The following is a 26,247-nucleotide window of genomic DNA, read 5'->3' as shown; positions in this document are numbered from 1 at the left end:
CGCTCCAAGTCTGATTTGTGTCACTTGTCCCAAACCACATATGGAAGTAGTTTCCAATCTGCTTCAAATGTGCTTTTGACTGATGTGTCTTCAGTGCGGACGCGCAGATCCACCAAATCTGATTTGAACGTCACTCACAACTCGTCATCAAATGCTTCTGCGTAGGAAAACCACATCACTAACGTACGTATTTACGGACGCCCACGTCGTTACCATAGCAACCCATGCAGATAGGCTGTTTAGGTCTGGACCACTGAGCTAAATAAAAGGTCTAGACACACAGATCCGACTTGAGAATCAGATTTGTGGCAGTGCGGACACACTCCCAAATCAGATTTGGGAAACCAATCAAGATAATGATTAATGACTATCAACAAATCAGATTTGCCTGTAATGTGAACATGGCCTAAGTGTCATTTGGTAAATTGTCATTAACGCAATGTTGACATTGTTTGAGATGGTAAAATGGTAAATGGACTGCATTTATATAGCACTTTTATCCAAAGCGCTATACAATGTGCCTACATTCACACACCAAGGGCGGTCAGCTGCCACGCAGGGTGCTGGCACAGCCATCGGGAGCAATTTGGGGTTCAGTGTCTTGCCCATGGACACTTCGACATGCGGACTGGAGGAGCCGGGGATCAAACCACCGACCTTCTGGTTAGTGGACGACGCACTCTACCTCCTGAGCCACAGCCGCCCCAGAGATGTCTTCATTATGACAACTTGACATTAACCAAGAAAACATGACCTGTCATAAACATGACATAGCAGGCATTAAATGTCATTAAGTGCAATTACACTATGAGTTTATAACGGTGTCATTAATATTTTCCTTGACCCCAACTACAGTGGTACAATTTGAACTTTTCATTAAGATGTCGTTGATGTCACTGGTTAATGTCAAGTTGTCATAACGAAGACATCTCAAACAATGTCAACTTTGCATTAACAGTGACATAATTTACCAAAATGACACTTAACTCATTGAGTGCCAGCCACTTTTGGAGAACGGACGCTCCCAGTGCCAGAGTTTCAGAGCTGCTGAGTTTGCTGTGCGCACAGTGAAGGGTGCGCGACATCCAGCTTTTTGTACAGCGTTCCGCGTGTGTTTGTCACCGGCAACTATGCTTCCAGTTGAGAATAATAACAACTCCACGGCTGATCATGCCGATGTGCTGTCGCAACCGACACGGAGCGGCTCAATTGTGGGAGCAGATTGGCTGCTGCAGGCACAGCTGCAGTAACGTTATGCTTCCTGCATATCGATGCATACGGATGCGATGCGATTTCCGTTTCCATAACAACTTCTTCTTTGTTTTTTCCTTGCCTTTCTGTTATGTGGAGAGCACTGTTGCCACCTAAGGGTTCTGTAAAATAGGTTAGACACATTCAATAGCTCTGATATTGTAAGAGGCGATGTAAGAGGCTTAGATCGACACCCCCCCGTCAAAAAACGCAATTGACGAACATGTTCGTCCTTGGCACTCTACGTTACTATTTGAAATGACGAACATGTTCGTCCATGGCACTCAATGAGTTAATGACAACAGTCATAACATTCATAAAGCCTCCATGTTATGACAGTGTCATGTCAGTCGACAAATGCACCCTCGAGTAAAGACTTACCAGAAGATCTGTTCAAGTGAACGTGTTGTCAACACTTCCTAGCTTGCAAATGCCTCCTGGATGCAACCTGGATGCTTTATGTTCTCCCTGTGGAAATGATTGGCGGTTCCATACATGTGAAAGGGGATTCATACAGTTTATTAAATGTGGCAAAAAAGTGACAATAAGATCATTAAGAGATACCTTTTTTTTTTAACAGCACAAAAGTATGTACAAAAATAGCAACTGCCACCATGGTACAAACCAATAAACTCTTGAAATTAACTCACACTTTACATAAAATAAAATAAATCCACAACTCTTCCTCTTGCAGAGTACATGGACCCCATCAACACAAGGAAAATAAGGAAGGAGAAAGTAAAAGACAAAAGCAATCAAAACCATAAAACATGGATTTACACATTGCGCGGGGGAAAGGCCAGTTTTTTTTTGTCAAGTGTAAAAATGGCTGAACATTGTACTTTTAACATTTGTCTAATGTATACATAATACAATATAACTGAAAAGAGTAGAAGCCCTGGTTTAATTCTTTGAACTGGATTGTAGTTTTTTGTTACATAGTTTACAAAGGTAGAACAAGAGGGCATGGTGTTACGTGAATCCGTTTGAAAGTTAGGCGCCTTTTCTGTGATTGGACACGCCCATTTCCACACCCCCTTTGGCCAGTGAAGGTTAATCAGTTGCAAGTCGGGCCATGAGCTGCTTTTCTACCAAGTTTCGTGCAAATCCGTTGAAAACTTTTTGAGATATCCTGCTGACAAACGGGGGGGGGGGGAAGAACAACTTCTGCACAAACAAAGGCTTAGACGTCATCACTTATAATGCCACACTTGCTGCCAGTCAAACAGAAAGAGAAGTCTTTGTGGTGCCATCAAACCTGCAGCATTTTCTAGCGTAAAGTCGATTTCAAACGCAGTACAAAGGGTTGAGGATCACACCATGACGACCTGGACTGAGGGCTGTAGTGAATCTAAATAGTGCCAAAAAGTTCATGATGCTTCTCCACGCTCAGGATTGTAAAAAAAAAAAAATTAGGCAAAACATAGTTTTGAATAACTTGTGGAACTCTAACTTTTAGGTTGTTAAGCTGCAAAAGTAGCTGTTTTATTCAAATTCACCACCATTTTTCTGACTTTTCTCAATTAAAGTCTCAATTTGATGATGATGTCACACAGGATTACATTTTCCGACTGCATTTTGAGAGCATCTTGCCTCCGTAAATGTGATGGATTTTCTGTTTTCTGGGGTATAACACAGGCAGGGACCATTCAAAAGTGTCACGTGTATCTGTTGGAGAAAGGCAGTTGACTGGGGGCATTACAAAATAAAGAAATCTGTGATTGTTTATTGGTTGGAAACCACAAGGGTTTACCATTTTCCAAAATAATGAGATTTTGACGTAAAAAAATACAATAAAATCTCACTATTATTATAAGGCTCCACAATTGCTCAACTGCTCATGCGCAAATCACATGAGCAGTTGAGCACATGAGCAGTTGAGCACATGAGCAGTTGGGCGTGTGAAATGCGCGACGCTAGAGATGAGCGCACAAAGTGCACACTATTTCTGGTATTTATTTGTTGTTTCGGTGCAACTTTAAAGCTAGAAATACAAATCTCAAAATGGCAAACATTTTTCTGGAAAATGCAGAACTTTTGCAGAGTAAAAACCTAAAAAGTCAATTCTGGTTTCAAACTTCCTCCTCAACATCCCCACACACAGTATCTTCAGTGCTTCACTACATGTCAGTTAAACACAATCCCTTTATAAAACAGTACGTACATACTTACACACATAGCATCGACTGAACTGGTACTGCCTCTCCTACTCAAAACCCGGGTGCAGAAAATGTGTCACTCGCTGGAGCTTCAATGTCCGTTCCTTTTGGTGGCTGAGGCGCTCTCAGGTGTCCCGTGAACGGTGCTCACGTGCACTCCCCTCAACGTGCACTCCCCCCACGTGCACTCCCTGCCTCGTGTGCTGGGCTGAACCCAATCCCATAGGTGAGAGCAGATTTAGAACCTGCAACGTTACGCTCCAAAACAACTTTCAATCTAAACAAAATGTCAACCTCTCCTGCCACAGTCTGATTATATAGTTCTTTGTTAGAAAATGTATCTTAGGTCTGGTTGTCTTGCTGCTGTATTATGAGGCATCAGCCCTGCTGAAGTGTCCTTGAGCAAGGCACTGAATCCCTACTGGCTCTAGGGTGCCACTCTGAAGCCGAGCCTGACCTCTGTGGGGGATCCAGAAGCTGCCATGCAACTCTTTTTTTATCAAGACTTTTTGGGATTTCCCCCATTTTCTCCCCAATTGTATTTGGCCAATTCCCCCCCTGCTGTCCTGGTCGTTGCTCCGCCCCCTCTGCCGATCTGGGGAGAGTGGTAGACTAGCACATGCTTCCTCCGATACATGTGCAGTCACCAGCCACTTCTTTTCACCTGACAGCGAGGAAGCTTCAATGGCAGGACGTAGTGTGTGGGAGGATCATGCTATTCCCCCCCAGTTCCCCTCCCCCACGAACAGGTGCCCTGACCGACCAGAGGAGGCACTAGTGCAGCGACCAGGAGGACACATTAACCCTTTATCCGGCTTCCAACACACACAGACGCGGCCCAATTGTGCCTGTTTGGATGGCCGACCAAGCCGGAAGGTAACACGGGGGCTCGAACCCGCGACCCTCGTGTTGGTAGGCAGGGAATCTACCGCTGCACTACCTGGAGGCCCTGCGCGTTGCAACTGTCATCATTCTCCTTTCCTTTCCTGTTCAACTTGTTTTCTCCTTTTGCATTAAGACAAAGATGTTTGGGAGCGTAACGATGTTCTACGTTGGCCTCCTGGCGGACGTCCAGCCGGAGAGGTTAAAGGTCAGGGAAGCGGCTGGGGTCCTCTTTGTACTCGTTGGGGATGGTGAAGATGGACTCGTCAAACTCGTCGTAGCGAAACTCCTGGAAGGTCACCGTGGCTGTGATGGTGGGAAACACTGGGATGTCTGCAGGGAGGAGGCGGGAGCAGCAGCACAAGTTAGACTGTAACATTCTGATCAACTTGGTTCTAATTGGTTGATTTTCCGTCAGACAACTGTCATGGAAATGCTTCTATAGTTTGTTTAACCCATTGATACCTGATGCAGCATTTGTGTGTGTATCCCTTTAAGACCGCAAACCTCGTTAACGCGGTTCGCGGTCTTAAAAGGGATACGCACACAAATGAGGGATATACACGCAAATGCTGCACCGGGTATCAATGGGTGGGTTAAATGCAGAGGACAAATTTCACCGGCCACCGTCAGCATGTGTGTGTTGTGGCCCTCCGTGCATGTGTTGATTGTAATCGTGTGACAATAAAGACGGGCTTGTCCGTCTGAAATCGTGTTTAAAAAAAATCGATCGTGTTTAATCGTGTTTCAATGGGTTAAAGCAGTGGCTCCCAAACTGGGGTACGCGTACCCCTAGGGGTACGTTGAGGTACTACAGCGGTACTTGAGAGAAAGGGGGAAATGGGAAAATGTAAGAATAAATCGTGAAAATAAATGAAACGTTAAAAATAAATCTGCTCAGGAGGCACTAATTGCAACTCTTTCACTTTATTATTTTGTAAAGTTATATTCTTCAAAAGGTGGGTTATCATTCATTCATTGCATCATAATGCTGTAGCTTTCTCTTGCAGTTCTCTAAGCAAAATGTTGTAAAGGGGGTACTTGGATTCAGAAACCAGGGAAAGGGGGTACTGAAGCAGAAAACACTTTAAGACCCACTGCTTTAAAGTAATAACTCAACTGTGCAAGACAGAAAAAAATGACTAGAATCTAAAGTATACCTTAAAATATCCCTTTCAGCCTTAATGAGCGCATCGTTTCAGTACGCTGAGCCCATACATATTCAAATAACCCTGCAAGAGATGCTTGTTTGGATTAACATCAACTTACCGAGTTTGACAGGAAAGCCGGGGGGGAGCTTCATCTGAACAAACTCCCTGAGTTTGTTAAAGTGCTTGAAGGGTGCGATCACCTCCAGAACGTTTAATAACCTGAGAGGAGACACAAGGTGTCAGACAGACTCAAATATCACACATCCCGCTGCGTCATGACCGCAGTGCAGGGCAATTTAAAACTACTTTCCCTTCACGGCCTTCAGAGCTGCAATTTTGGCAAAAAATTAGAATTTCAAGTTTTCAAGTTGACTTTGTTCCATTAGCTACACAGCATTGCAGCAGCTATTCTTCCTGGGGTCCACAACACAGACGTCACATAGTGACAGTGATATTACATATAACATTAGAAAGTAACAAGACAAGAACTATAACATACAGACAAGACAAGCCCCTGACAGGTCAATTATAGAATATACAGTATATAGTTTAGCCTTTTTCCCTCAATGCAGATGATTTGGCTAGATACTGTAATCAAGATCATTAACTTTTGGATGATTTTAGGAGGGCTAAGTTGTATGTTTAGCAAATTCTATAAATTGTGTGTCCATTTTAAGCTACAGTAGTAGTTACCGTAGTAAGTGAAATCAAATGTTGCTGGTTTAGCGTGGTGGTTATTAACCATGGAAACTAAAATTGCAACATAAAATTATCCAATTATGCAGCAACAGACCAGTCTACAAACCGAACGACATCAATGACAGCTCTTATTGAATTTGTCAAAAAAAACATTCAACGCCTTTACGACCAATGTGATGATGACTTCATTTCTCTCCGTTCTTTTTATATCCGTATCTTTTACCTTGTTTATCTACACAAATTAGTCATTTGCATTAGGGCTGCACAATTAATCGTATTTTCATCGTCATCGCAATATGAACATGCGCAATAAACACATCGCAAAGACTGCCTGAAACGCAATGAATAACAAAAGTGGTTTTATTTACATGCGTCATGCATTCCCACTTTTTTAATTTGTTTATCTACACAAATTAGTCATTTGAATCTCTTTTGTCATTTTTACCGCTGTCTTTTCTACCGTTTGATCACTTTGCAAATGTAGCTCAAAGTAAAAGCAGCTCTAGCAGCACTGTCCAAACATCCTACGTGTTGAACACTGATCTCATGAGCACCACGGGTCTCAGGAAGGAACGGACATGGAAGCATCTTGCTGACTGCCTCGACTCCGAGAGGAGGGAACACTCACGATTCAATGCCCAGAGGGAAGTCTTGACTCATGGCTACTGTGGCTTTGAAGTTCTTCTTGCTCTCTTTGCAGACCAGCTCTCTGCCCAGATGAGGTGCTCTGCAGAGAGGAGAGGACAGGAGAGGACAGGAGAGGAGAGGAGAGGAGAGGAGAGGAGAGGAGAGGAGAAGAGAGGAGAGGAGAGGAGAGGAGAGGAGAGGAGAGGAGAGGAGAGGAGAAGAGAGGAGGGGAGAGGAGAGGAGAGGAGAGGAGAGGAGGGGAGAGGAGAGGAGAGGAGAGGAGAGGAGAGGAGAGGAGAGGAGAAGAGAGGAGGGGAGAGGAGAGGAGGGGAGAGGAGAGGAGAGGAGAAGAGAGGAGGGGAGAGGAGAGGAGAGGAGAGGAGAGGAGAGGAGGGGAGAGGAGAGGAGAGGAGAGGAGAGGAGAGGAGAAGAGAGGAGGGGAGAGGAGAAGAGAGGAGAGGAGAGGAGAGGAGAGGAGAAGAGAGGAGGGGAGAGGAGAGGAGAGGAGAGGAGAGGAGAAGAGAGGAGGGGAGAGGAGAGGAGGGGAGAAGAGAGGAGAGGAGAGGAGAGGAGAGGAGAGGAGGGGAGAGGAGAGGAGAGGAGAGGAGAGGAGAGGAGAGGAGAGGAGAGGAGGGGAGAGGAGAGGACAGGAGAGGAGAGGAGAGGAGGGGAGAGGAGAAGAGAGGAGAGGACAAGAGAGGAGAGGAGAAGAGAGGAGAGGACAAGAGAGGAGAGGAGAAGAGAGGAGAGGAGAGGAGAGGAGAGGAGAGGAGAGGAGAGGAGAGGACAGGAGAGGAGAGGAGAGGAGGGGAGAGGAGAAGAGAGGAGAGGACAAGAGAGGAGAGGAGAGGAGAGGAGGGGAGAGGAGAGGACAGGAGAGGAGAGGAGAGGAGGGGAGAGGAGAAGAGGGGAGAGGAGAGGAGAGGAGAGGAGAGGAGAGGAGAGGAGAGGAGAGGACAGGAGAGGAGAGGAGAGGAGGGGAGAGGAGAAGAGAGGAGAGGACAAGAGAGGAGAGGAGAAGAGAGGAGAGGACAAGAGAGGAGAGGAGAAGAGAGGAGAGGAGAGGAGAGGAGAGGAGAGGACAGGAGAGGAGAGGAGAGGAGGGGAGAGGAGAAGAGAGGAGAGGACAAGAGAGGAGAGGAGAGGAGGGGAGAGGAGAGGAGAGGAGAGGAGAGGAGGGGAGAGGAGAGGACAGGAGAGGAGAGGAGAGGAGGGGAGAGGAGAAGAGGGGAGAGGAGAGGACAGGAGAGGAGAGGAGAGGAGGGGAGAGGAGAAGAGAGGAGAGGACAAGAGAGGAGAGGAGAAGAGAGGAGAGGACAAGAGAGGAGAGGAGAAGAGAGGAGAGGAGAGGAGAGGAGAGGAGAGGAGACCTGTCAGAACATCATCCCACAATAGAGAGATGCAGCAGGGGGGCGTGTCAGCAACAATGAAGTGGCACAGTGCAAAATTTGGTATCAAGGATGAATGCGCTAACTCACTCACTATAACATGATAACAACACCTCTACGAACATCAGGTAACATCTCTCCCCTGTAACGGCTGTATAGTGGCCTGGAGATGAGCTCTCGTGTGTTGAAAACGTACTGCAGATACCTACCTTCCATTGTCAGCAGAGATGTATTCCTCCCAGGAGATAGTGTTGGCTGACGGGGCAGTTAGAGATTGCCTCCTCGCCGGCTGAAGAGTGGAGGAACACACAGCATGTCAGGATAGAGCCCAGACTCAACTACTCCAATGAGTCACACATCACTCACAGCACGAGCAGAGACTAAACACTCAGACAGCAAAGTCCAGACTAAACACTCACAGACAGCAAAGTCCAGACTAAACACTCACAGACAGCAAGGTCCAGACTAAACACTCACAGACAGTAAGGTCCACACCAGACTAAACACTCACAGACAGTAAGGTCCACACCAGACTAAACACTCACAGACAGTAAGGTCCACACCAGACTAAACACTCACAGACAGTAAGGTCCACACCAGACTCACAGACAAAACAACAAGTGCTGACACCAGACCAGATATGTCTCACCCCCGGGCCAACGTACGTAGCGTACGTTGTGTAACTCCAACAGACACGCCCCTTCGCGAGGCTCCGTGCGGTCAGTTTTCGCCTGGCCGTGCACACACCTCAAATGTTCTAACTACGCGGCCGGGCGGACAAAGTGGAGTTTTCAAAAATAACGGTCCCTTCCACGAGGAGAAACCTGCACGGAGTATAGAAGCACCAAACGTTTTCTCATCAGGATTACGTGTCTGTCATTTCCGTGCAACAGTCCATTGATACGTCTAGCAGAATTCGGACTTTAATCTCAGAATTCTGACTTTTTTTTAATTTTTCAGAATTCTGACTTCATTCTCAGAATCCTGACTTAATCTCAGAACTCAAATTATATATATATACACCCATGCGCACACACACACACACAGAAAATGTAATCCATATGTCTCACCCTCCCTCGGACAAGACAAAAGCCACAACACAACTCGTCAAACTCAGACATGGGACAATTTGAAAGAGCCAGTGTTCTTGCACTGGATTGTAAATTTGCAAAATATGTATGCTGTATCTTTTGTGTTATTGTGTTTATATGTTGATCTTTGCTGCTGAACCGACCCATGTTCAACTTATCTCAACTGAGTAAGACAATGCACAGCTCCGACCACCAGATGGCCCCAGCGTTTCACTAAAGTGACTGAACTCTTGTGTGAACTGTACAAAGTGCAACATAAAGGACTGAATGACTACGCAGCTGAAACAACACTGCGTATAAATGGTGAGCGACTGTGGGGGAGGAGGGCGGGACTCCAGGTTAGTCCCGCCTCCCAGACAAATGGAGCTTCTCCGCCCCCCAATCGCCTGGGAACTTCTGGTCAAAAACAGCAGTTTGAGTTTGAACAGTGGCGAGAACGGCTGCTAACAATCCTATGCCCAGGGGCGTAGTGGAAGTTAACCCATTGATACCTGCAGCATTTGTGTGTGTATCCCTTTAAGACCACGTGACGGGATACACACACAAATGAGGGATATACACGCAAATGCTGCATCAGGTATCAATGGGTTAAAGTTAAACGCAGCTAAAGGTAGTTTACCCACCTCTTTGAAATGAGGCAGACTGTTTACTCGCCTATTTTCAAATCAACTGTATTTGATGAATGAGGGGAAACAAGGTGAGGAAAGTCCTCACCTTGGATAGTTGAGTTTAGCCTCCTCTGTATTTATCACCTCTGTATTTATCACCTCTGTCAGGTGACCAGAAATAACGGTGTGCTTGGATTCTCCTCTGCAGTGAAACAAACTGGAGATACAGAGAATCACTGTTGAAAACATTGAGAATGGATGTGATGTCCAGAGCGACGTTACATGATTTGATTCCGTTTGATCCGTTTACAACTTCTGCACGTCAGCGCCTGGATTGCTTCTGGAATGCTGTTTTTTTTTTTTACTCTCACATTGTTTCTACCCAGTTTTAACAACAAAAGCTGGGAGAAGGTTTTCAGTGTGTACCGTAGTTGAGCGACAGTAAAAATAAAGAAAAATGAATTTCCAATGTGTCCAAACTATGCTAGTCGGTAGTGTATGATGAGACAACAGGCAGACAGCCCTCTGCCATCATCAGCTTTCCCTCCATCCTAACAACACTGCACGTCACGTGACTGCAGTCAGCACAGAGTTGTTTTGGTTGTTGGCTGTGCTGTGCTGTGCCTCACGAGCGCTGGCTCCCACGCTGCCCGGGCGCTCTGTGGTGTTGTTGTGATGAGAGTAGAGAGTAGAGAGGGGAGAGAGGAGGGGAGGGAGGGGAGAGGGGGTCTGAGCTGTTGGTATGCTGCTGGGATCCCACCTCCCCTCATGTCACCCCGGGGCACCAGGGGCTTTTAGCCTCCAAGCCCCATCATAAAGCCCCACACCACCCTGTGTCCACAGACCTCCATCATAAAGCCCCACACCACCCTGTGTCCACAGACCTCCATCATAAAGCCCCACACCACCCTGTGTCCACAGACCTCCATCATAAAGCCCCACACCACCCTGTGTCCACAGACCTCCATCATAAAGCCCCACACCACCCTGTGTCCACAGACCTCCATCATAAAGCCCCACACCACCCTGTGTCCACAGACCTCCATCATAAAGCCCCACACCACCCTGTGTCCACAGACCTCCATCATAAAGCCCCACACCACCCTGTGTCCACAGACCTCCATCACTGTGGTAAACACTCACTCACACACACATCAGCCTGCCCTGCTACCTCTCTCTCTCTCCACTACCTCCATCCATTGTGTTGTAGTCGAGTCAAGTCGGACTCGGGACTCGGCCTCAAGTCCCAAAGTCCTGGACTCATTTTCAGGACTTTGAGCACTGATGATGACTCGGACTTGGACCAGACTAGCACCTTGCACTGCCATTGCAACTGTTCTTATTATTATTATTATTGCTCTTGTGTATTTCGGTTCTTTTATGCTACGTTTCATATTTATCACGTGTTGCTTTTTTTGTGCCTATATTTGATGTCCTGTGGAGCCTCCCGTCCTCAGAGTTTCACAGAAGTGTACTTGTGCAACCGGAGCAACAATAGACCCTTTTCACGGGGGCCATTTTGTGTCGAAAAGGCAGAATAAACTAACCTTGCAAAGCAAGATGGATTCCCTCGCGAGATTTGCGGTGCGGTTTGGTTTGTGAAAACAAAAAATACCGCCCCCATCTGGCAAATGTCAGGTTAAGAATAAACACAGGTGCAAGCAAAACACTAATGAGGGTTTCCAAATTCCAATAATGATCTTGACTGGAGCTGTGGATCTTCACTGGCCTCACCATTCCATTTGATTCCCATTCATCTGTCAACGTTTCCATTCTCCACTCCACCATGCATCTCCATACAGCTCACAGTATCACATCCTCAACTTATTATATTATTACTGCACATGGCTACTTTTTCATCAATTAATACAAGTAGTCAGATAAATATCAACTCCTCTTTTTATTTAGAAAGTGCTTTCAAATCTGACTGTCGACGTACATTTTAAACATCAACGATTCTGTCAACGATTTGATTCATTCGTCTGTCAATGATTTGATGCTCTTATAAAACGATTAATTTGGACACCCCTCGCATCCATGCATTCAGACTCGGAAGTTGGAGAGGAGGTGTCTGACTTGTTAATTGATAAAGACAGCCCCCCCCCTTTTTTTTGTAATAGGCCCTACTTTGGCATAAGCCGATATTGATAGCATCACAGCTATATTAACACACAGACATTATTCAATTTCGTGCAAAGGCACTAGGGCAGACGCGTGTGTTCCACCTACATGCAGATTCACGCTCACGTTCAGTAACCCCGGACCCGGGCTTGGACTCAGGTAATGGAGGACTGACGAGTCGACTCTGACTCTTCTTTGGTCACTCGGCACTCGGGCACTCAGACTCAAACACTGGGGACTCAAGACTCAACTCGGACTCGAGATATAGTGACTTGACTACAACACTGCTTCCATCATTTTCCATCGAGTTCCATCGAGGGTGGAAGAAACAACCAACAAGGCATCAACAACGCTAAAGCCCACACACACACACACACACACACACACACACACACACACACACACTAGGGCTGTCACTTTTTCCCAAAATAAAGTTCGAACGAACTTCGAATTGCCCGCAAAATGTTCGAATATATTCAAAGTTTTTTTTTTGCAGGCCAGGCCACCGGGCATCAGCCCGACGTGCCCGATTATGCAGTCCGCGCCTGCCGGTTACATCGTATAAATATATATAATATAATATAAAATATTAAAAGAATATTTAAAAAAAATCCTCAGCTGTCCTCATGGTCCAGTCAGTCAGCTCCTCTCCGCTGCTGTGTTAGCTTGGACGCTCACAGTCACAACACTGCCTCACAAACTTGGCTGCATCCAACTCGAGACAACTTTTCAGACCCTGGAGACAATTATTATTATTTATTTATTTTTTAATTAAAAAATAATAATAATAATTCGAACATGGCAAATTATATTCGAACATGCCCCTCCCCCACATTCGAAGTTAATTTCGAATTTCGAATAAAAAGTGACAGCCCTAACACACACACACACGGGCTAAAGGCATAATCAGCGTTTTCTACCCTGCCGGTAAAACATTAGCCAATGATTGAAATAGAGCCAGACAGACAACAGAACACATTGATGAGACAAAGCCTGGCACACAACAAGGAAAACGACCAAGCAGTTCACACACTTCCATTGAGTGTTGTGCTGCGTTGCTTTGTGTAACTGGCTTTATGCACATAATGTTTAGACAAGGCCGACGCAAACTCTGGAACATACGGCACTGTGAACGGCTGCTGGGTGTGGGAGCGTGAACAGCTGTGCCACTTTCAACACTAGGTGGCGACGCTGTGCCTCAAAGTCCATGCAGAGTGGATGGGAGGCGTCCACAGCTTTTCATTTCAAAGCTATGTCCCAAACAAAGAACAACTTGAAAGAAAAACAGCAGCAGGGAGTCGGACCAGACGGAGGTATTTTTTAATAAACCGCGCCAAGTTGATTAAAAGAGTCTGGTGCTGAAGGTGGAGATCAAGTCCAGCTTTCATCTCACTACAGATAGACCCTACCTACCTCCAGCCCAGCGCCACAGGGCGGTTATGCTGCAGGTGCAAGTCAACAGATGTTACACACGTCTCTATAGACGGTTTCAATTCGACAACATAAACATTCTAAATTGCCAACAGCTTACTTCCTGTTACAGTCTTTGCGAGTACAATAACTGTACAGGACATCAACTAGATTCCAAACTGCTCCCGAGCAACATGACTCTTTGAACACCATCGACACATGATCCACTCTAGAGTAGGCATGGGTTGGTTTGAACATTTTGAAACCGGTTCGATATTCCCCAAAAAACCGTCTCAAACCGTATCGAATTTTACAAAAAAAAATATATATATACGGTAGATATATATATATATATATATATATATATATATGTATTCAAAAAATATTAGTGTATCCCATAAATGACTGTAATGCGACTGCAGTTGGTGGCGATAATGCACCTCTAAGCTGGTATGCCAACCAGCACTAACACTGAATAAACCATCTAACTGTAACAACACACTGTTTTTATTTCTCATAACTATTCAGCTTAACTTTTCTTCAAACATCAACATAATAAACAAAATAAGACTTTTGCCTACTAGTGCAACTTGAGAAGAGGCTAATACGAACAATAGTGCAATCAGAATGGATTTGGCACTATTTCTTTTATTTATAAAAAATAATAATCTCGTTTTTTTTCAGTTCACCCGTGATCAAACCGGTTTGGTTCTCGTACACCGAACCGAACCGGTAAAACCGGAAATCGACCCATGCCTACTCTAGAGCAGAGATCATCCTAATCTGACTCAATATCTTCCTACCAGTGAGTCACACAGGTGACACGTTGTCACTATAAAAGGCACAACAGAAGGTTCAAGGTTATCTTTATTATCCGAGGGGCAATTTGTTGTCCAGCCAGCAGTTACCATGTGACCATCAGGCAAACAATAGTTCCTTCTTCAAAGTCCTGACCTTGTCCAGATGAGGAAGGTCAAGGCAGAGCCTGTCATTTTGCCTGCTGCTTCCCCTGTACAGGGGAAGTGACGTGCACCAGCTGACACAGGAGACTCTGACGACTGATTCAATAAAACAGGAAGAAAACATTTTCATTGAGGTTTTGTTCAAACGTTCTTAAAGCTTAGGAGGAAAGTACTGATGGGCTTTTCCACACACACACACACACACACACACACACACACACACAGCATCCACATGACGCTTGGAGGTCAGCTCGTTATCAATTACAGTGACAAGATATTTAACTGCTGCACACAAACGCAACACAGGAGAGACGGCCAGAGAATTCTCTCTCAAATCTATTGTCGTCTCTTTGGTTTTGGACACAGTGATGTCCAAGAAAGCACGACCTTCTGCCCCTACATGATGCCATGACCAGGCTCATGTCTGCAGAGAAGAGACACAACGACAGATCGTCAGTGAACTTCTTGATATGATGCTTCACATACTGGCTTTGGCACGTGTTGGTGTACAAGACAAACACGAGAGGGACCAGCACAGATCCTGTACAGGCCTGGTGGGTGGCAGGGGGAGGAGCCAACCTACTTAACCTCATTAAGCGTTACCTAATTGACTTACTGAGGCTTGTGATGCCCTCAGCTGCGCCATGGGGGAAAAGGAAGATCTGACAAAACGCCATTAACCGTCACACATTGCGACCTTTAGGTGAAGAAGTCCTTCAGTCAACATAATCAGGCCAGGATCAGTGTTGTGTCGGTGCTCTTTAACCTTTGTGAGGCTGGATACAATTAAAGCTGGGGAGAAATCAATCAAAACTACCGTAGTCACACTAAAGTCTTTGCACCCTCTAGGGGGTGCCAGAATCCTCTTTAATAGAGTCCCCCGTTGCATCGTCAACACTCCCGCCCTGACCTGTAAGCAAATTGGAGCTCCCTCATCTGTACCGTCGGGCCTTTTGTTCAACCTTTAAGGTCGACTCACCTCAAAGTTCTGCTCGACGAGGTTTCCTCCTTTGCTCAGGCTCTCCATGATGGCTTTGTTCCTCAGGATGTCCTCCTCGCTCAGGTGCTCCCGTCTCTTCCTGGACTCCAGCACCAGCCCGTTTACCGAGTAGAAGTCGGCCAGGAAGTTCCCCACGCGCTCCTGAAGACACACCATTTTATTTGTTAACATTTCGATCCGAGGACCTTCATCAGAATGGAAGAAGCAGGAAGTGGGAGAACACTCATATGTAGGTCAGATCTTATCACCACGACAGGGATGATATATTTTTGTAGTCAGAAGGCAGAAGTCGTGGACATGTTGGAGCTTCAGGGGTTTTAGAACGGAGATTTCACTTAAATGCTTAAAATAAGACAAACAAAAGTTGATGGTTGATGTACATGTGAGTGTTTCTATGGTTGATGTACATGTGAGTGTTTCTATGGTTGATGTACATGTGAGTGTTTCTATGGTTGATGTACATGTGAGTGTTTCTATGGTTGATGTACATGTGAGTGTTTCTATGGTTGATGTACATGTGAGTGTTTCTATGGTTGATGTACATGTGAGTGTTTCTATGGTTGATGTACATGTGAGTGTTTCTATGGTTGATGTACATGTGAGTGTTTCTATGGTTGATGTACATGTGAGTGTTTCTATGGTTGATGTACATGTGAGTGTTTCTATGGTTGATGTACATGTGAGTGTTTCTATGGTTGATGTACATGTGAGTGTTTCTATGGTTGATGTACATGTGAGTGTTTCTATGGTTGATGTACATGTGAGTGTTTCTATGGTTGATGTACATGTGAGTGTTTCTATGGTTGATGTACATGTGAGTGTTTCTGGCGCTGTTAGAATCATAGACTGTACATAATGTTAGAATGTGTATTCTTGGTGGCTGAACGGGGGTAGGCAGCTGTACCATTTACATTTAAAGAATGTCTACATTCCTGATGATGTAATGTAAATGTCAATGTAAATGTGTATGTATGTGTATGTGTATGTATGTAAATGTGTATGTATGTGTATGTGTATGTATGTAAATGTGTATGTATGAGCACGTGTCCTTCTTTAGGCCCTATGTTTTTATTATCCTAATGTCACCGATGTAAAATTCTGCTGCTTTTTCACTATACTCTACTGCAAGCAATGATGAATGAATCAAGTCAAAGTCATTTGCAAAATTCCATGATATTCTTTCACTTCCCCGGAGAATTTAGCGATTCCGAGAATTCCCAGAGAAATCCGTGAGAGCAGGAGTAGTGTTTGTACTAGCAGCACTAGCAGTGGTGGTGGTAGTAATAGTAACAACAATAGAACAGCAACAACTAGTGGCACCAACCGTCTTGTCCTCTCTGAACAGCCAGCCAGTCTGTGCTCTGGAGAACGTGATGGACTTGGTGGAGAGAGTGGCAGAGTAAACATCACTGCTCATTAGGATGTCCACCTCCTCCTCGGTCTCCATCTCGGACTCCTGAAAGTCGGGTTGGAGTTAGGAAAGTCTGGAGGCGTCCACACAACTGACAACGACACAACATATAAAACAACAATTTCATAATACTTGATCAGTTTGAGTTGGTCACGTTTTTCCCCTGGACACTTGTTAGGTTGTGCAAAGAAAAATCTAGCGGCACCCCCCTGGTTTCCATGAGGAATGCTATCAGTACTAACAAGCCATCAGGGAACCTTAAGGGCAAAAATAGAAACGTGGCAGAAAGTGGTGGAGAAAAGATAACTAACATTCAAAATGTCAGTAGTTGGGTTTCGCCATTCAAATGTCTCTCAAATTTTCAGAAAATCGGCAACGAAAATGTGAAATTATGCACGTTTCCATCCACTGCTATGATGTGAATATTAAGAGTTATGTGCCTTGCAGGCAGACGTGTGGCAGATATTAGGGCTGCACGATTAATCGTATTTTCATCGTCATCATCATGCGCGATGAACACATCACAAAAGTCACGTGTTATCGCAATTTTTTTTTTTTTTTTACAGTGCACCTGAACGCAACATGCAAGATACCGGCTGAGTAAGTGTCCAAATGTTCATGTCATTCTGGCCAATACTCCACTTCTGTTATAACATTTCAGTCTGGAATATGGAATATCTTTCAATAATCATTATGACTAAAAGGCTAAAAGTAATCTCATGTGTAAGAAATGACTATTCTACATTGAAGTAAAAATGTAAATAATTAACTTGTTGGTTTTGGATTTTTTTTAGCTTCAAGAGTGCATTTTTGTTCGTATGACCCTCAACACAGGCTTTGAGAATCCCGTACCACTTACTGGATACGTATGCTTAAATTAACACACTCGTATTGCAAAATGAATTTAGGCCCTCACTGTAATACTTCAGAAGTTGAATTTGAAGTTCAGCATTAATACATTTCTCATTTTTTGTCTTATATTTACCTTTGTGTGTTATTGCAATATAAAACTACATAATTGAGAATCGATTCTAGATTCTGGAATCGAGAATCGTTGGAATCGAGAATCGATTCTGGAATCGGATCGTGACCCCAGGAATCGGAATCGGATCGGATCGTGGCTTAGCCGGATCGGAGCACCCCTACCCATTAATATTTTTGTTTATAGCTTTTTTTTATTTATCTCAGGTCATATCGTCATCGCAATATTGAACAGTGTTATCGCACATCGCAGCTTTTCCTCCTATCGTGCAGCCATAGCAGATATGTGCAGTTGTCTTACAGGCAGCTCGGAGCTACACCATAAAATGGATTACCAGGCGCCGCGCTTCAATTCAGGATCCATATAATCCACCAAGCAGTTACGTTAAAGGAACACTCCACCCATTTTCAACCAGCTTTGTATCATTAGAACATCAGTAGTATATCAGAAAACTGTAAACGGTTTTGAAGTCTGTCATTTAATTTGACAGTTATTGAGTGTTAAAGTGTGGACCAGTGACATCACTGGTCCACACTAACTCAAATTAATAACTCATTAACTCAAATCAACTCTCAATAACTGTCAAACTAGATGAATGATGAATAGTTTGACAGTTATTGAGAGTTGATTTGAGTTAATGAGTTATTAATTTGAGTTAGTGTGGACCAGTGATGTCACTGGTCCACACTTTAACACTCAATAACTGTCAAATTAAATGACAGACTTCAAAACAGTTTACAGTTTTCTGATATACTACTGATGTTCTAATGATACAAAGCTGGTTGAAAATGGGCGGAGTGTTCCTTTAAGTGAATAAAATGTCAATTGCAGAAGTGAGGCGCCTGGTAATCCTGCAGTCTTCAGTTAAAACACAGTGTGACAGGCGGTCTAAACCATTCAAATTGTGACTAAATACGTGCTGCGTATTTACCTTACAAATGTATTTAGTGTGTGCCGGCTGCCCACATGTAGCGTGCATCTTAGTAGTGAGTCGTAACAGGCTTTTCCTCATGTTTTATGACCGGGATGCTCACTTTTGACAATAAGCAAGACAACATGAAATGCTTGGTTTTTGAATGGAGTTTGGTTACCTGAGGGTTTGGTTAACCAGACAGCGGGAGATTCGCTTAGTCCGTTTCCACTGCAATAAGTCACATGCCGAACCCAGAAGAGGGCGTGACTTAGGTCACTCTATTATTTGATGTGATAGTGACTGGTGCATCTCAAAACCCTCCATTCAGAGTAGAACTTACAAGAAAACCAAACTCCTCCTAAAGTGAGTGAGTGTGTGTGTGTGTGTGTGTGTGTGTGTGTGTGTGTGTGTGTGTGTGTACCTCATGGTGTATCCTCTGGTAGACCTTCTGTTCATTGTCCAGCACCACAAATGACTCCTCTGGGAGGGCGTCGCCGCTGAAGATGAAGCTGAGGTCACCGCGCTGACACTTCATATCTGTGAAGTCTATCAGGGTGGTGTCCAGTCTACACGCACGCACGCACACACACACACACACACACACACACACACACACACACACACACACACACACACACACGAGTAGGAAAATCAGTTCTCAGGTTGCCCATTACCTGCTTTTCTACCAAGTTATTTCCGTTTTCAACAAGAGACCCTTTTTTTACTTTGTCAAAGTGGGTGGTTGTGGAAGGAGATGTGACAGCCGAGAGAATAACTTAGCTCTGTGTGACGACCACCAGACACAAAGTGTTAAGTGTGACCGGGGTGACACAGGGTAAGTATAACTTAGCTCTGTGTGACGACCACCAGACACAAAGTGTTAAGTGTGACCAGGGTGACACAGGGTAAGTATAACTTAGCTCTGTGTGACGACCACCAGACACAAAGTGTTAAGTGTGACCGGGGTGACACAGGGTAAGTATAACTTAGCTCTGTGTGACGACCACCAGACACAAAGTGCTAAGTGTGACCGGGGTGACACAGGGTAAGTATAACTTAGCTCTGTGACCACCAGACACAAAGTGCTAAGTGTGACCGGGGTGACACAGGGTAAGTATAACTTAGCTCTGTGTGACGACCACCAGACACAAAGTGCTAAGTGTGACCAGGGTGACACAGGGTAAGTATAACTTAGCTCTGTGACCACCAGACACAAAGTGCTAAGTGTGACCGGGGTGACACAGGGTAAGTATAACTTAGCTCTGTGTGACGACCACCAGACACAAAGTGCTAAGTGTGACCAGGGTGACACAGGGTAAGTATAACTTAGCTCTGTGACCACCAGACACAAAGTGCTAAGTGTGACCGGGGTGACACAGGGTAAGTATAACTTAGCTCTGTGTGACGACCACCAGAGACAAAGTGCTAAGTGTGACCAGGGTGACACAGGGTAAGTATAACTTAGCTCTGTGTGACGACCACCAGACACAAAGTGCTAAGTGTGACCGGGGTGACACAGGGTAAGTATAACTTAGCTCTGTGACCACCAGACACAAAGTGCTAAGTGTGACCGGGGTGACACAGGGTAAGTATAACTTAGCTCTGTGTGACGACCACCAGACACAAAGTGTTAAGTGTGACCGGGGTGACACAGGGTAAGTATAACTTAGCTCTGTGACCACCAGACACAAAGTGCTAAGTGTGACCGGGGTGACACAGGGTAAGTATAACTTAGCTCTGTGTGACGACCACCAGACACAAAGTGTTAAGTGTGACCGGGGTGACACAGGGTAAGTATAACTTAGCTCTGTGACCACCAGACACAAAGTGCTAAGTGTGACCAGGGTGACACAGGGTAAGTATAACTTAGCTCTGTGTGACGACCACCAGACACAAAGTGCTAAGTGTGACCGGGGTGACACAGGGTAAGTATAACTTAGCTCTGTGTGACGACCACCAGACACAAAGTGCTAAGTGTGACCGGGGTGACACAGGGTAAGTATAACTTAGCTCTGTGACCACCAGACACAAAGTGTTAAGTGTGACACAGGGTAAGTATAACTTAGCTCTGTGTGACGACCACCAGACACAAAGTGTTAAGTGTGACCGGGGTGACACAGGGTAAGTATAAGTTAGCTCTGTGTGACGACCACCAGACACAAAGTGTTAAGTGTGACCGGGGTGACACAGGGTAAGTATAACTTAGCTCTGTGTGACGACCACCAGACACAAAGTGCTAAGTGTGACCGGGGTGACACAGGGTAAGTATAACTTAGCTCTGTGTGACGACCACCAGACACAAAGTGTTAAGTGTGACCGGGGTGACACAGGGTAAGTATAACTTAGCTCTGTGTGACGACCACCAGACACAAAGTGCTAAGTGTGACCGGGGTGACACAGGGTAAGTATAACTTAGCTCTGTGTGACGACCACCAGACACAAAGTGCTAAGTGTGACCGGGGTGACACAGGGTAAGTATAACTTAGCTCTGTGTGACGACCACCAGACACAAAGTGTTAAGTGTGACCGGGGTGACACAGGGTAAGTATAACTTAGCTCTGTGTGACGACCACCAGACACAAAGTGCTAAGTGTGACCGGGGTGACACAGGGTAAGTATAACTTAGCTCTGTGTGACGACCACCAGACACAAAGTGCTAAGTGTGACCGGGGTGACACAGGGTAAGTATAACTTAGCTCTGTGTGACGACCACCAGACACAAAGTGTTAAGTGTGACCGGGGTGACACGGGGTAAGTATAACTTAGCTCTGTGTGACGACCACCAGACACAAAGTGCTAAGTGTGACCGGGGTGACACAGGGTAAGTATAACTTAGCTCTGTGTGACGACCACCAGACACAAAGTGCTAAGTGTGACCGGGGTGACACAGGGTAAGTATAACTTAGCTCTGTGTGACGACCACCAGACACAAAGTGCTAAGTGTGACCGGGGTGACACAGGGTAAGTATAACTTAGCTCTGTGTGACGACCACCAGACACAAAGTGCTAAGTGTGACCGGGGTGACACAGGGTAAGTATAACTTAGCTCTGTGTGACGACCACCAGACACAAAGTGTTAAGTGTGACCGGGGTGACACAGGGTAAGTATAACTTAGCTCTGTGACCACCAGACACAAAGTGCTAAGTGTGACCGGGGTGACACAGGGTAAGTATAACTTAGCTCTGTGTGACGACCACCAGACACAAAGTGCTAAGTGTGACCGGGGTGACACAGGGTAAGTATAACTTAGCTCTGTGTGACGACCACCAGACACAAAGTGCTAAGTGTGACCGGGGTGACACAGGGTAAGTATAACTTAGCTCTGTGTGACATCCACCAGACACAAAGTGCTAAGTGTGACCGGGGTGACACAGGGTAAGTATAACTTAGCTCTGTGACCACCAGACACAAAGTGCTAAGTGTGACCAGGGTGACACAGGGTAAGTATAACTTAGCTCTGTGACCACCAGACACAAAGTGCTAAGTGTGACCGGGGTGACACAGGGTAAGTATAACTTAGCTCTGTGTGACGACCACCAGACACAAAGTGCTAAGTGTGACCGGGGTGACACAGGGTAAGTGTGAGCAGGGTGACACAGTGTACCGCTAGGATGGAAATGAACTAGCCGTGACAGTTTCTGTCTGTCTGTCTCCCTGCAGCTCCGGGACCAGAAGAGGACATTTTGAATGCCAAATGAGACAGCCAGGAGCACTTCTGAAGAATGATGACAAGCTAACAGGCACAGGTGTTTGTGTCAGCATGCAGAAACACACACACACACACACACACACACACACACACACACACACACACACACACACACACACACACACACACACACACAGGTTTGGATGCTCTAATCAGTCTAATGTAAGAGTTACCTAAGGATTGTCATGTTCAAATGTAGTTAATTTGTAAGTTAATTTAAGTCAGTGGTTCTCAACCTGGGGTCCGGGGGCCACCAGGGGTCCTTGACGTGGTTCCAGATGGGCCCCAGCAAAATGATGAATTGTTAAACTAGATGGAGTGCATTAGTTTGTGACCAGGAAGCAATTTGCATTTTTTTTTTTTTTTGCACTACCCACTTTTGATTTCAATGCCTCTGATAATTAAATGAAACATTAAAACATGACCTGTCAGTAAATAAAAAAAGGTGCATTTCTCCAATCTGAAAGTACAACAGATGGAGCAAAGAGTGGAAAGATGGAGTTGACTTGCCTGATGTTGAGGCCCTGCTTGTAGATCTTACAGGCGTCTGAAGGCAGGATTCTGGACAGCAAAGGCACTGCAACATGAAAAGGGGACATGTAAGAAGCAGCCTGAAAACACATTTAGAAATTCCACTTAATAATTAATTTAATTCATTAACCTTTATTTATACAAGGGAGATATATACAATTTGCATAATGCGGTCGCAGCTATTTAGAATGCACTCATGGTTTCAAGGACCCTTACTAACCAGACGGCCTTCTGACACCAACAGCACTCGTGGACTTTAGCATGTTCCATCACATTTTCCTCTTCAACACAGTCTGGCTTTTCAGACTAAACTCCTTATCCAGGTGACACTCAGGCTACTTTCTTATCCAGGTGACACTCAGGCTTTCTTATCGAGGTGACACTCAGGCTACTTTCTTATCGAGGTGACACTCAGGCTACTTTCTTATCCAGGTGACACTCAGGCTACTTTCTTATCGAGGTGACACTCAGGCTACTTTCTGATCGAGGTAACACTCAGGCTACTTTCTTATCGAGGTGACACTCAGGCTACTTTCTTATCCAGGTGACACTCAGGCTACTTTCTTATCGAGGTGACACTCAGGCTACTTTCTTATCGAGGTGACACTCAGGCTACTTTCTGATCGAGGTGACACTCAGGATACTTTCTTATCGAGGTGACACTCAGGCTACTTTCTTATCGAGGTGACACTCAGGCTACTTTCTTATCGAGGTGACACTCAGGCTACTTTCTTATCGAGGTGACACTCAGGATACTTTCTTATCGAGGTGACACTCAGGCTACTTTCTTATCGAGGTGACACTCAGGCTACTTTCTTATCGAGGTGACACTCAGGCTACTTTCTGATCGAGGTGACACTCAGGCTACTTTCTGATCGAGGTGACACTCAGGCTACTTTCTTATCGAGGTGGCACTCAGGCTACTTTCTTATCGAGGTGACACTCAGGATACTTTCTTATCGAGGTGACACTCAGGCTACTTTCTTATCGAGGTGACACTCAGGCTACTTTCTTATCGAGGTGACACTCAGGCTACTTTCTTATCGAGGTGACACTCAGGCTACTTTCTTATCGAGGTGACACTCAGGCTACTTTCTTATCGAGGTGACACTCAGGCTACTTTCTTATCAAGGTGACACTCAGGCTACTTTCTTATCAAGGTGACACTCAGGCTACTTTCTTATCGAGGTGACACTCAGGCTACTTTCTTATCAAGGTGACACTCAGGCTACTTTCTTATCGAGGTGACACTCAGGCTACTTTCTTATCGAGGTGACACTCAGGCTACTTTCTTATTGAGGTAACACTCAGGCTACTTTCTTATCGAGGTGACACTCAGGCTACTTTCTTATCGAGGTGACACTCAGGCTACTTTCTGATCGAGGTAACACTCAGGCTACTTTCTTATCGAGGTGGCACTCAGGCTACTTTCTTATCGAGGTGACACTCAGGATACTTTCTTATCGAGGTGACACTCAGGCTACTTTCTTATCGAGGTGACACTCAGGCTACTTTCTTATCGAGGTGACACTCAGGCTACTTTCTTATCGAGGTGACACTCAGGCTACTTTCTTATCGAGGTGACACTCAGGCTACTTTCTTATTGAGGTAACACTCAGGCTACTTTCTGATCAAGGTGACACTCAGGCTACTTTCTTATCGAGGTGACACTCAGGCTACTTTCTTATCGAGGTGACACTCAGGCTACTTTCTTATCAAGGTGACACTCAGGCTACTTTCTTATCAAGGTGACACTCAGGCTACTTTCTGATCGAGGTAACACTCAGGCTACTTTCTTATCGAGGTGACACTCAGGCTACTTTCTGATCGAGGTGGCACTCAGGCTACTTTCTTATCGAGGTGACACTCAGGCTACTTTCTGATCGAGGTAACACTCAGGCTACTTTCTTATCGAGGTGACACTCAGGCTACTTTCTGATCGAGGTGACACTCAGGCTACTTTCTTATCGAGGTGACACTCAGGCTACTTTCTTATCGAGGTGACACTCAGGCTACTTTCTGATCGAGGTAACACTCAGGCTACTTTCTTATCGAGGTGACACTCAGGCTACTTTCTGATCGAGGTGACACTCAGGCTACTTTCTTATCGAGGTGACACTCAGGCTACTTTCTGATCGAGGTGACACTCAGGCTACTTTCTGATCGAGGTGACACTCAGGCTACTTTCTTATCCAGGTGACACTCAGGCTACTTTCTTATCGAGGTGACACTCAGGCTACTTTCTTATCGAGGTGACACTCAGGCTACTTTCTTATCGAGGTGACACTCAGGCTACTTTCTGATCGAGGTGACACTCAGGCTACTTTCTTATCCAGGTGACACTCAGGCTACTTTCTGATCGAGGTAACACTCAGGCTACTTTCTTATCGAGGTGACACTCAGGCTACTTTCTGATCGAGGTGACACTCAGGCTACTTTCTGATCGAGGTAACACTCAGGCTACTTTCTTATCGAGGTGACACTCAGGCTACTTTCTTATCCAGGTGACACTCAGGCTACTTTCTTATCGAGGTGACACTCAGGCTACTTTCTGATCGAGGTGACACTCAGGCTACTTTCTTATCGAGGTGACACTCAGGCTACTTTCTTATCGAGGTGACACTCAGGCTACTTTCTGATCGAGGTAACACTCAGGCTACTTTCTTATCGAGGTGACACTCAGGCTACTTTCTTATCGAGGTGACACTCAGGCTACTTTCTTATCGAGGTGACACTCAGGCTACTTTCTTATCGAGGTGACACTCAGGCTACTTTCTGATCGAGGTGACACTCAGGCTACTTTCTTATCCAGGTGACACTCAGGCTACTTTCTTATCGAGGTGACACTCAGGCTACTTTCTTATCGAGGTGACACTCAGGCTACTTTCTTATCGAGGTGACACTCAGGCTACTTTCTTATCGAGGTGACACTCAGGCTACTTTCTGATCGAGGTGACACTCAGGCTACTTTCTTATCGAGGTGACACTCAGGCTACTTTCTGATCGAGGTGACACTCAGGCTACTTTCTTATCAAGGTGACACTCAGGCTACTTTCTGATCGAGGTGACACTCAGGCTACTTTCTGATCGAGGTGACACTCAGGCTACTTTCTTATCGAGGTGACACTCAGGCTACTTTCTTATCGAGGTGACACTCAGGCTACTTTCTGATCGAGGTGACACTCAGGCTACTTTCGTATCGAGGTGGCACTCAGGCTACTTTCTGATCGAGGTGACACTCAGGCTACTTTCTTATCGAGGTGACACTCAGGCTACTTTCTTATCGAGGTAACACTCAGGCTACTTTCTTATCGAGGTGACACTCAGGCTACTTTCTTATCCAGGTGACAC

The 26,247-nt window shown here is 45.4% G+C and overlaps 1 protein-coding gene across 1 annotated transcript; it reads right to left on the bottom strand.

Moving 5' to 3' along the window:
- Positions 1-1,760: 1,760 nt before the first annotated feature.
- Positions 1,761-19,206, bottom strand: LOC310771271 (ankyrin repeat domain-containing protein 13C). The gene is made up of 7 exons (XM_083663921.1): positions 19,077-19,206; positions 16,674-16,805; positions 15,329-15,490; positions 8,367-8,446; positions 6,771-6,869; positions 5,562-5,662; positions 1,761-4,625 (listed from the first exon to the last, which is right to left on the bottom strand). Exons 1-7 carry the CDS (start codon positions 19,188-19,190, stop codon positions 4,495-4,497), a joined length of 819 nt encoding a protein of 272 aa, XP_083520047.1. The 5' UTR covers positions 19,191-19,206; the 3' UTR covers positions 1,761-4,494.
- Between the last annotated feature and the right edge of the window lie 7,041 nt (positions 19,207-26,247).

Source organism: Poromitra crassiceps, assembly GCF_964638095.1.
Source record: "Poromitra crassiceps genome assembly, contig: HAP1_SCAFFOLD_489, whole genome shotgun sequence".
Classification (NCBI taxonomy): Eukaryota; Metazoa; Chordata; class Actinopteri; order Beryciformes; family Melamphaidae; genus Poromitra; species Poromitra crassiceps.
Note: the sequence above shows the minus strand (reverse complement) of the source record. Positions and strands in the feature narration are given on the sequence as shown.